Raw genomic sequence first — 11,711 nt, forward strand, 5'->3', positions numbered from 1 at the left:
GATCCCGGAGGGTTCGCAAGAGGGGCTGCAGGGGTCGAGCCTGGGGTGAGGGTCCCTTGGTAGTGGGGCGCGTTGGCAGCAGGGGCCGCCTGGAGTGCGCAAGGACGGGGCCCGCCGGCGGAGGGGGGTAGGCCGGCGGGTCAGTCCGGGAGTCCAGCGGTTCTGGAATTGCGGACGCAGCCAATGGGAGGCGGGGCTGGGCGGCGCGCGCCACTGATTGGCTGGCGTGGGCTTCTTAGGCGTGCGCGGCCCCCGCTTCATGTCTGTGCAGGAGTCGGCAGCTGGCGCCAGGGCGGCCGGAGGATGCCGAGGGGCCGGAGTCGGGCAGGCCCGAGGCCGAGGCGCGCGCTACCCCCCGCTCCTACCCTGTAAGCCCCGCCAGCCTCCGGACGCGCTGTCCCTGGGCCCGTCGCCCCCGGGGCGCCCGCCCGAGCTCCTTCACTCTCAGCGGCCGCGTCCCTCCCCTCCCCACGGCTGCGTTTGTAAGTTTGGGGTTCATGAGCAGGCTGGGGGCCTGGGGCGCTCCTAGCTTCGAGGGGACTGGGGGGTGGCTCCGGGCGAGGGGCCAGGCTACGGGTGACTGCTTTGGTGTGCCTTTTTGAGAGGTTCTGGTTGTGCTGCTTAGGACTGCACTTAGGGGCTGTGTGTGCGTGTTTGGGGGTCGAGGTCAGTATGTGTATCTGGCGCCAAGCGTGGGTGTGTGCGTGTCTCTGGGATCAAGTGCCCCACTGGGTGCCTGGGCCCCAGTCTCCAACTTTGAGTCTGTGTTCCTGTGTTTGTCTAACGGGCGGGGGTTCAGTATGAGTGTCTGACTGAAGTGCTGCTCTGTGCGTTTGTTGGGGTCTCTGGTGTCGGGACCGGTCTCCGGGTGTGACCCCATGCGCACAAGTGTGTGGCTCTGGTGCCGCGGGTCACCACGTGAGTGTGCGTGGCTGAACCCCCTCCCCCGCCTTCCTTTCGTTTTGAGCTTTGGGCTTCCTCCCACCCGGGACTTTTCCTCGTTCTCGGAGGAGCTGGACTGGGGCTCCGTGGCGCGCAGGACACCTCGTGGTGGGACTTTGGGGGCGTCAGGCGCTGGCGGCACGCCTCACGCTCCCTTCCTCGCGCAGGGCCGTTGCCGCCTCCACCCAGAGCCCGGGGCGCCGCCGCCGGCCATGGAGGTGGCGCCGGAGCAGCCGCGCTGGATGGCGCACCCGGCGGTGCTGAATGCGCAGCACCCCGACTCGCACCACCCGGGCCTGGCGCACAACTACATGGAACCCGCGCAGCTGTTGCCTCCCGACGAGGTGGACGTCTTCTTCAATCACCTCGACTCGCAGGGCAACCCCTACTACGCCAACCCTGCCCACGCGCGGGCTCGCGTCTCCTACAGCCCGGCGCACGGTGAGCACTGGGTCCGCGGGGGTGGGAACCCAGGAGCTGCGCGCCAGGCGAGGAAGGGGAGGAGGGTCCGGCTACTCGCTTCCCGGATGTGGGATCTGCAGGAATCGAGCTGCTGAAAAATTGGGGCGGGAAAGGTGGGGGCAGCGGCCGATTGGGGAGCGTCTGGGACCCATAGGGTTTCTGTCCATTTCCAGCTGGTCCTTGAGGGTTTCTGTAGGGCCTCTCCGGTGGGGTTCCTTCTATGCCGCTTGTCCTTCAGCTTGGACTGACATTCCTAATTATTATCGGTGGGGTGTTATGTTTCTGGTTTTCTTTGGGGAGGGGATGACGACTTGTTCTGGGAGTCGTGATCTCACGTGTCTGTCAGGGGCGCCCCTGCCTCTGCCTACCCTGATCCTTCTGCCCACCCTGACCCTCTCTCCCTCTGCCCGCAGCCCGCCTGACTGGAGGCCAGATGTGCCGCCCACACTTGTTGCACAGCCCGGGTTTGCCCTGGCTGGACGGGGGCAAAGCAGCCCTCTCTGCCGCTGCGGCCCACCACCACAACCCCTGGACCGTGAGCCCCTTCTCCAAGACGCCACTGCACCCCTCAGCTGCTGGAGGCCCTGGAGGCCCACTCTCTGTGTACCCAGGGGCTGGGGGTGGGAGCGGGGGAGGCAGCGGGAGCTCAGTGGCCTCCCTCACCCCCACAGCAGCCCACTCTGGCTCTCACCTTTTCGGCTTCCCACCCACGCCACCCAAAGAAGTGTCTCCTGACCCCAGCACCACAGGGGCTGCTTCTCCAGCCTCATCTTCCGCTGGGGGTAGCGCAGCCCGAGGGGAGGACAAGGACAGCGTCAAGTACCAGGTGTCACTGACGGAGAGCATGAAGATGGAAAGTGGCAGTCCCCTTCGCCCAGGCCTGGCCACTATGGGCAGTCAGCCTGCTACACACCACCCCATCCCCACCTACCCCTCCTATGTGCCTGCGGCTGCCCACGACTACAGCAGCGGACTCTTCCACCCTGGAGGCTTCCTGGGGGGGCCGGCCTCCAGCTTCACCCCTAAGCAGCGCAGCAAGGCGCGTTCCTGCTCAGGTAAAGGCAGGTGCTCAGAACTGGAAGAGGGGAGCATTTGCGTTTTTGTGGTGGGGGGCTGTGACTTGGGAGAGGAGATAGTGTCGTCGGTCTCCCAGATCTGGGAATGGGTGATGTCTCTCTCTAATAGCCCCCAACAGATGTTTGAGACCCGAGGGTTGAGGAGAGGAGTTTTGGCATTTTCTTAAGGGTTTCCCGTGGCCCCCGAAGTTGAGTTCCTTGCCCCACGCCCCTCCAGGGTTGGTCACTGCCTGACAAGAACACAGCATGGGAATTCCCCCTTCCCCTCCCTGAATCCTAAGTGAAAATTCCAGCCACCTCAGGACTGAGCCTGTGAGACGAGGGAAGCGAGTCTGTATGTGCGTGTTTTAGGGAGCATGTGTGCATGTGTGTACGTGTGTCTGTGTGCATGTTGTGTGTGCATGTTTCAGGCACACAGGAGATTCCAGATGCTTAAGGAATCTGGGTCTCCAACTCAATCAGTCTGATCTTGGGATTTCAGTGGTTCCCAATCTCCTTGGGAGATTTCCCCTGAAGCAAAATTCCCAGGACCTGCTCCTGCTCCCTGCCCCCTTCAGGCCTTTCCCTATCCCTCCCTGAGGGCTGGAGTGAGGGGTTGAAGCTGCAGTGCCCCCGCCCCTTTTCCCGCAGCTGGATGGGGCCAGACTGGGTTTGTCCAAGAATCTGGCCGCAGAGCAGAAACCCAGAAACCCATGGCTAGCAAGGGACTCCTGCTGTCCATGTCTCTTTCCTTGATCCTGTTGAGCCACGGAGCGGGAAGGTTTTTAAAACAGTTGCTCCTGAGTGCAGGAACCACCGTCTCTCGCTACTCTGCATTGCTCATTTAGTTTAAACTAAATCAAGAACAACTTCCTGGGAAACACGATGCCAAGCAGCAGTCCTGCTCAACTTCAGCCCCATCCCCAGCCCCAGCCCCAGCCCCCACTGGCCCCAGCCCCCACTGGCCCCAGCACCCGCTGAGCCCCGGCTTAGGGTCCTAGTTCTGCTCAGGCCCATCAGCTTGCCTTTTCTTGATCCTTTCTCCCAAGTTTGTTTTGCATTTTATTTGAATTCCAGATGGCCTTTTAACTGAAAGAAGTAATAATAACAAACAAACAACAACAACAACAACAAAAAACAAGGCCACTTAGTCTAAAAATAAAAGAGCTTATTATTTATTTTATTTTAAAGAACAACAACTTCGATCCATTATTTCCAGGACTCAATTCTAGGGATTCCATGGAAGAAAAGAAAAGTTGGGGAGAAAGAGGGAAATCACCCTGGACTTAGAGCAGAAAGACAGGGAGGGGCAGACACAGCTGGGTAGAAAGGAGAGGGACAAGAAGGGAAGAGACGGGCCGGAGCGGGAAGGAGAGAACCTCCTGGGCCCAGACGCATTGAGCTGGGTGACTCCTGCCACCGCCCTGCCCTCGGCAAAGTTTGCAGTAAATACCCTCGTGGTCGCTCCAGAACGCCTGAGGCCCTGGGCCCCTCCTCCCCTCCTCCCTCGTTTCCTTGCCTCCTCGGGAGGATTGGAAGCTGGGGATTTGGCCTTAAACGACTCTGAATCTCGGTCCCCTCCCATGTGGGAGACTCTCTGGGTCCCTCTTCCAGCCTAGGCCATCGCAGCCAGGCCCAGGCTGACCGTGTGCCTGAGAGGCGCCGACACTGCTCAGCCAGCAGCTCGCCTGCCACGGGCTCCCTCCAGAGACCTTGCCGGTTAAGCAGGCCCTGTGTCTCTCCCTGTTCCCCTGCAGAAGGCCGGGAGTGCGTCAACTGTGGGGCCACAGCCACCCCTCTCTGGCGGCGGGACGGCACCGGCCACTACCTGTGCAATGCCTGCGGCCTCTACCACAAGATGAACGGGCAGAACCGGCCACTCATCAAGCCCAAGAGAAGACTGGTAGGAGCGGGCACAGGTGGCTGGGAGGGGGCTGCCGGGCAGGAGCTGGCGGTTAATTAAGGGGAAAAAAACCTCCTTCGAATGCAGACTTTGCCACTTAAAATTCTCTTTTATCGTGAAAAGCACTGGGATGTCAGTTAGGGTCGTCCCTCTTTCTGGCCAGATTCTTTCGGGCCAAATTTCCTCCTCGGGTGCAGGGAGCCCACTGGCTACCCTTGCGCCACCCCACTCCGCTCTGGGATCCCCAAAGTTGAGTGTCCACGGGTCCGACTCCTGTCCTCTGGCCTCTGCTTACCTCTTTTTAAAAATAGGGCCATGAAGCACTTTTCCCTGTGGCTCAGCCCTCCCCGACAGCCCCACTCACAAGCTCCTCGCGCTTATTTAAATAAAACACAAACTCACACCGGCCACTAAAAAAACCTACCCTTTATTATTTTTCCATGGAGTCACCTATACTGTGTATTTTCATTTGAGTGATTTTAAAAAAATGCCCTTTCGGATCTCCTGCCGGAGTTTCCTATCCGGACATCTGCAGCCTGAAGATAAGGAAACTTCGTGTATCTGTTTCCGGACTCTGTGAGTTTTTAGAGTCTCCTCAGCTCAGTCCTGCCTCTCGCTGGGCTGTTTTGAAATTTCTAATACCCTCCACTCTGCAAATAATGCGTAAAATGCTAAGAATAATAAATATATTTTTTCAGGGCAAAGTGATTTATGAGGCTTAAATCGTTCACCCGCTTTGGGGGCCTTTTTTTTCCCCTGGAGCGAGGGCGGGGTGAGGCCCGGGTGGGGGTAGAGGTGGAGGACGCAGTGTTGGCCCCTGAGTCAGAATTCCAGCTTCAGGCTGCTTACTCACCCCTCCCTGCCCCCGCGGCTGCAGTCTCTCTGTCCCTTCTGTGACCAGGCTTGTGCCTGGGGCCATTCCAGGCTCTGCAGGCCTCAGCCCCCAGCCCCCCACGCTCACCACCTGGCACACTCCCACCTGCAGTTGCCTTAGAAGTGTTGGGGGACCCTCTCTGTCACTGTGGGGCTGGCACTGGTGGAACCGGGAGAGGGGATCTGCTTTCTTGGGTGAAGCCTCCCTCTAGTTTCTCTAGGGACCAGGCACTTATTTCCAGACCCCACCTCTGCCAGGCATTTCCTGAGGGACGAGGGTTAAAACTCTGAAAGTTGGGGTATGGTTGGCTGGATAGGTGGGGGTCAGCACTCAGACCAGCTGGAGAGATGGAAAAGTTCTATGTCTGCACCGCCCACTGTGGTAGCCCCTGGCCGCGTGTGACTATTGATCACTTGAAATGTGGCTAGTGCAACTGAGGATTTTTAGTTTTGTTAATTTGTAGTTAGATCTCATTTAAATGTCTGTCTGTGGCCAGCTGCTCTGGCATTGGATGGTGCAGCTCTGTACTCTAAACCTGCGCTGGCCTCAGTGGCACTGACTCACCCGGGATTATGGATTTTGAGGGGAGTCGTGCTGGAGGAGACACAGAATCGGCCCCGGACCCAGGGGCTTGAGGGGACCAAGCCAGCTCAGTCTCAGAATGCCTGTACTACTAGAGGGCCCTTCTGAGGGCCTCAGTTTCCCCATTTACGGAGTTGGATAGCAGGGCAGTTGGGGGAGGTAGCTAATTCTCCCCTCTACTCTTGTAATCCCGTTGATTCTAACATCAGGCTTCTGAGAGTTCTTTATTCTAAAGTTCTGTGAGTCTTGACTTATTTCGTTCTCAAATTCTAAAATTCCATGGTTCTGAGATGCCTTGATTCCCCAGTGAGATTTAGCCCTCCTTGACTGAGTTGGTGGGGGCTGCGGGTGGAGCGAGGGTCAGGGAGGGAGGTCGAGGTGGGCGTGAGAGCCCAGCCTGCTGACGCTGCCTTGCCCTCCCAGTCGGCCGCCAGAAGAGCCGGCACCTGTTGTGCAAATTGTCAGACGACAACCACCACCTTATGGCGCCGAAACGCCAACGGGGACCCTGTCTGCAACGCCTGTGGCCTCTACTACAAGCTGCACAATGTGAGTGCGCCCCGCCCTGGCTGCCCCACCCCTCCCCAGGGACCTCTGCGCTTTGTGCTGCCAGGCTAGAGGCCCCAGCCACAATATCCAGCTTGGCTTGGCTTGGGAAGCCGCTGCCCTGAGCGAGCGCCAAAAGGGCTTCCCGTCAGAGGGGGCGCTTTGCCTCTGCTCAAGAGGTGGAGCTGGCTGGGGCAGGGTCCTGGAGGCTAGGGAAGTAGTCTCTCTGCTCAAAAAAGTGTCAGGGTGTTGGGGAGGACTTCAGTTGGCTGGGCAGTGCTGGCATGCCGTGGGCAGACCCAGGGAGGGTGTAGGTTAGCCCCATACACCAGAACCCGTCCTTCCTCGAATGGTAGCCATCTGGTGAGGGGCCTGTGAAGGTCAGGCAGAATTCCTGGCTTCCTGGGACCCTCAGCTTGACCTGCCTCTGGCCCTCACTATGGCAGCAGTGGGACATGTTGCTGGAGGAAGTAATTGGCCCCCCTGAAAGCTGGTGGTCACCTCTAGGTTAATAGGCCACTGACCATGAAGAAGGAAGGGATCCAGACTCGGAACCGGAAGATGTCCAACAAGTCCAAGAAGAGCAAGAAAGGGGCGGAGTGCTTCGAGGAGCTGTCCAAGTGCATGCAGGAGAAGTCGTCCCCATTCAGTGCAGCTGCCCTGGCCGGACACATGGCACCTGTGGGCCACCTCCCGCCCTTCAGCCACTCCGGACACATCCTGCCCACTCCGACACCCATCCACCCCTCCTCCAGCCTCTCCTTCGGCCACCCCCACCCGTCCAGCATGGTGACCGCCATGGGCTAGGGAACAGATGGACGTCGAGGACCAGGCACTCCTGGGATGGGTGGACCAAATCCTTAGCTGCCCAGACTTTCCCGAAGGCCAATACCACTCCTGCCAGCCTGGCTCGGCCCAGCACCCCCTCTCTTAGAGGGTGCCCGGCAGCCTGCCAGCAGTTACTGTGAATGTTCCCCACCGCTGAGGGGCCGCCCTCGCACTCGGCCGCTGCCCAGGTGGGGTTTCCTGCATGGACAGTTGTTTGGAGAACAAGGACAACTTTTTGGAGAGAAAACGAGGGGATGGGACAGACAAAGGCAACCATTTTTAGAAGGAAAAAGGATTAGGCAAAAATAATTTATTTTGCTCTTGTTTCTAACAAGGACTTGGAGACTTGGTGGTCTGAGCTGTCCCAAGTCCTCCGGTTCTTCCTCGGGACTTGGCGGGTCCACTTGCCAGGGCTCTGGGGGACAGATCTGCAGAGACCTCAGCCCGTACCCCCTTCTCCTCTGGCTTCCCTCTCTGAAACAGCCAAATTCCAGGCTGGGCTGAGCCGAAGCCAGGGGGGCCACGGCCTGGGGAGGGTGAGCTGGTGCCTCCTTCGATGGGCCAGGCCCTGGAGGGCAGAGACAATCACGGGCGGTCCTGCACAGATTCCCAGGCCAGGGCTGGGTCACAGGAAGGAAACAACATTTTCTTGAAAGGGGAAACGTCTCCCAGATCGCTCCCTTGGCTTTGAGGCTGAAGCTGGTGTGACTGTGTCCCCTTACTGAGCGCAAGCCACAGTCTGTCTTGTTTGTCAGGTGGACCCTGTAAATACATCCTTTTTCTGCTAACCCTTCAACCCCCTCCCCTCCTACTCTGAGACAAAAGAAAAAATATTAAAAAAAATGCATAAGCTTAACTCGCTGATGAGTTAATTGTTTTATTTTTAAACTCTTTTTGGGTCCAGTCGATTGTACGTAGCCACAGAAGCCCTGCTCTGAAAGGAATAAAACCCACACACAAGGCTGGCGCTTTGCAATTGTTTTTGGAAAAGTGCTGAGATCCCACAGCCCTAGTATGAAAGCTGGGGGTGGGGAGGGGCCTTTGCTGCCCTTGGTTTCCGGGAGCTGGTTGGCATTTGCTGGCCTGGCAGGGGGTGAAGGCAGGAGTCGGGGGCAGGTCAGGACCAGGACCCAGGGAGAAGCTGTGTCCCTGCTGGGGTCCTGGGTCCAGCTTGGCTGTGGCTGTCTGGATCCTTCCCAAGGTACAGCTGTATATAAATGTGTCCTGAGCTTAGATTCTGTATGCGGTGATGGTGGGGTGTGGTGGCCGTCGAGGGGCCCCTGGCCCAGGAGGAGGATTGTGCCGATGTAGTGACCAAGTGCAATATGGGCGGGCAGTCACTGCAGGGAGCACCACGGCCGGAAGTAACTTATTTTGTACTAGTGTCCGCATAAGAAAAAGAATCAGCAGTATTTTCTGTTTTTATGTTTTATTTGGCTTGTTTTATTTTGGATTAGTGAACTAAGTTATTGTTAATTATGTACAACATTTATATATTGTCTGTAAAAAATGTATGCTATCCTCTTATTCCTTAAAAGTGAGTACTGTTAAGAATAATAAAATACTTTTTGTGAATGCCTCTGGCCTGTCTTGTGGGCTCCCAGGATGCTGAGTCCCGGGTGCGAGTTTGGGCAGCCAGATGGCATTGCTTTTATTGCCGGGGTGGCTGCGAGGGGAAGGCCCCTGGAATCTGGGGTCGGGCCCTGTTGGGCCTGGGTCTGACTTAGTCACTGATTTGGTCTGGGTCTGATTTGTCCTAGTGGATGGGAGGATACTAGGGAAGCGCAGGGAGGCCGTGGTTTCTCCAGCCTGTGGTTCACCCCTGAGGGCTCAGCAAGGCTCCTGCAAACCCCATCTCTATTTGCTTCCTCCCAGGTGCTGAGCTTCCCTTCAGCTCTGGTTTCTGAGATATATTTGGTCATCAATATTCCTGTTCATTGACAAACTTGACCAGCCATGTCTGTGATTTCTGATGTCATTGATTGCTGTCATCTTTAATCTGTGTTGTTGGTCATCAGTGATAGGCACCATTCCTGATATTCCTTCCAGATCAATGACATGCCTGATCATGAGAGCCTGCCATCAGAGATACCTGATGACTAACAACTGATCACCAATATTTCATTAATGCCTCTTCTTAACCATGTGTCTGATCACTGACACCCACAAAATGTGATCACCAATGTCTCCAGTGACTCTTTGCTCACCAGTAGTATGCCTGATCATAGTATCTCTTCTCACCAATATGTTGATTGCCAGTGAGCTTTGTCACTAATGTTCTAGGCCATCAATAAGTATGACCACCAGTGTGATTGATCAGTGTTTTCTCTCGAGATAGATTGATCATTCACATGTGATCTCCAACATCTCCGATCACACTGTTTCTTATCACCAGTGTTTCTTTAACAATGTCCTTGATCAGTTGTTTCTGATCACCATTCTCTCTCCCCAGCGATGTGCCTGATGACCAGTGTCCCTGATCATAGGATGCTCTCCCTATCAAATTTCCTATCAATGCAGTCACTGGTGTTTCTGGTTCCCAATATCCCTGATTGCTCAACTCTGATCATCAAGATCTCGTATCACCAATGTCTCTGATGCCCAACATCAGTGATTGCTGAATCTTCTTCAAAGTCTCTGCTGACCAATGTCCCCATTTTTCAAAGTCCCTTATACCTCTGATCACTGACCTCCCTGGTCACTAATATCCTTGGTCATCAGCATCCCCTGTCACCAATGTCTCTAATCACTGAATTCTGTAATCATTGATGCCTCTGCTTACCAGTGCCCTTGATCCCTAATGGTCTGCATCTGGTTCTCTTCATCAAGATCTCTGGACCCCATGTCTCCAGTCATTGATTCTGGTCACTAATATCTCGTGTACCTTTGGCCATCAAGGACATGGACACCCTATGCTTTCCCCACTAATGCTCCCGGTCACCCACAGCCGAAGCCACCTATGCCCCTGATCAATGATTGATGATATATTTGATGAACAATGAGTCTGGTTGCCAAGACCTCTGAGCACTGGCTCCTGATGGCCAGCATGTGACACGCCCCTCCCTGACTAGGTTGTGCTTGACGGACATCATCTCTGGCCGACTCTGCCATCCCTAATGACTAGTCACTCTGATTGTACATCTCTGGTCAGCCATGGCTTCTCTTAACCTTAGTTGTCATCATCTTTGGCCACCAGGGTCTTTATTCACCAGGGGCCCTGAGGAAGGGTACTTCTGATTGCTACCATCTTTGTTTGTTGACGGCTCTGATGTCCACTTGGTCCAGGAGATTTTCCTTTAATTCTTCCCAATACCATGCTACTGACACTGGGAGGTCCCTCGCTTAGAGCTGGGCAGGCCAAAGTCCCGGGAAGGTCAGCATCTTGTCCCAGCTGCCCCAGCCCATCAGGATAGACTTTGACCTCTGGACACTCCTGTCCTGGTGTGCCACCAGTACCCTCTCCTGTCCTTCCCAGTGGATTTGACACTGAGTACAAACAGGAGCCAGCCTAGGGCTTGGCAGGGTAGACATGTGTCTCCTACCTGATGCATAGTGGCCCTGAGCCCCCTGGCCTCCACCTTCCATAGCTCCAGAGCAGGAGGCCTCCTCTCCTCCTGCCAGCTGTAGCCACAGTGAGGGCAGATATGATCCTCTCTCTTATGCCCCTGGATCCTGATGGCAGGATTGTGTATTTCTGCGATCAGGTGTTCACGTGTGCACGGATGTGCCTGTTGAACATCTCCTGTATGCCACACACTGTTGTAGACCTGGAGTACAGCAGAGGATAAAACAAATAAGAATCTGTCCTCAAGGAGGTTACATTCCAGGCATGAAGCATGAGTAATAACTCTACTTGGCCTCTGGTGAACCATCCTACTTGCCTGGCCCAAAATCCAGAACCCAGAGCCAGCCCTGGACCCCAGAGCTTAGAATTGAGAACCTGCAGCCTAGATCCCCAAACCAGGAACCATAGCCCTATGCCCCAGAACTCAAGAACCAGAGCCTGAAACACAGAGCTCAGAGCCTGGACCCTTCAACCCAGAACCTGCAGCCTGGGGCTCAGAACTCAGAACATACCAAGACCTCTAAGACGGGGACCCAGATCCCAGACCTCAGAATCCAGTTCTCAGAACACAAAGCCCAGAACCTGGGGCCCTGGGTGTGGAGCTCCAAATCTACAACCTAGAGCTTGGAGCTTAGAACCCATAACAGCATTAAGGACATGGAGTCTTGGGTCTAGAATCTAGGTCCCAGAACCTAGAACTCCCAAATCTGAACCTAGAACTTGCCTCGGGACTCAAAGGCCAGAATCCAGACCCCTAACCCAGACTAGCCATCAAAAGAGGTCTCCTTGTTTCTCTGTTGCTCTCCTGGCTTATTTCCTTCCTCCTATCAACCAGCATTTTTACAGCACACAGTGCCAGGTTCTCTCAGGAGTGCTGGGAAGCGGGCAGCCAGCAGAAACAAGTGGATAAGTGGATGACAGCATCCCTTCGCCTTGTGACGTCCGCTGTAAGAG

General features: G+C 55.9%; 1 protein-coding gene across 1 annotated transcript; it reads left to right on the forward strand.

The window, feature by feature from the left end:
* The first annotated feature begins 1,109 nt into the window (after positions 1-1,109).
* GATA2 (GATA binding protein 2) lies at positions 1,110-8,767 on the forward strand. The gene is made up of 5 exons (XM_012435382.2): positions 1,110-1,383; positions 1,818-2,459; positions 4,217-4,362; positions 6,242-6,367; positions 6,872-8,767. The coding sequence occupies exons 1-5, from the start codon at positions 1,155-1,157 to the stop codon at positions 7,169-7,171; spliced, it is 1,443 nt and encodes a 480-aa protein (XP_012290805.1). The 5' UTR covers positions 1,110-1,154; the 3' UTR covers positions 7,172-8,767.
* Positions 8,768-11,711: the final 2,944 nt, after the last annotated feature.

The sequence above is a fragment of the Aotus nancymaae genome, unplaced genomic scaffold (genome assembly GCF_030222135.1).
Source record: "Aotus nancymaae isolate 86718 unplaced genomic scaffold, 86718_ANA_hifiasm-v0.15.2.pri h1tg000046l, whole genome shotgun sequence".
Classification (NCBI taxonomy): domain Eukaryota; kingdom Metazoa; phylum Chordata; class Mammalia; order Primates; family Aotidae; genus Aotus; species Aotus nancymaae.

What these genes read in the sequence shown, in the direction of transcription:
- GATA2 (XM_012435382.2), top strand. Translation starts at nt 1,155, where the DNA reads ATGGAGGTGGCGCCGGAGCAGCCGCGCTGGATGGCGCACCCGGCGGTG. An exon ending in CAAGGCGCGTTCCTGCTCAG is followed by an intron (nt 2,460 to 4,216) that starts GTAAAGGCAGGT and finishes GTTCCCCTGCAG; the next exon opens with AAGGCCGGGAGTGCGTCAAC. An exon ending in TCTACTACAAGCTGCACAAT is followed by an intron (nt 6,368 to 6,871) that starts GTGAGTGCGCCC and finishes GGTCACCTCTAG; the next exon opens with GTTAATAGGCCACTGACCAT.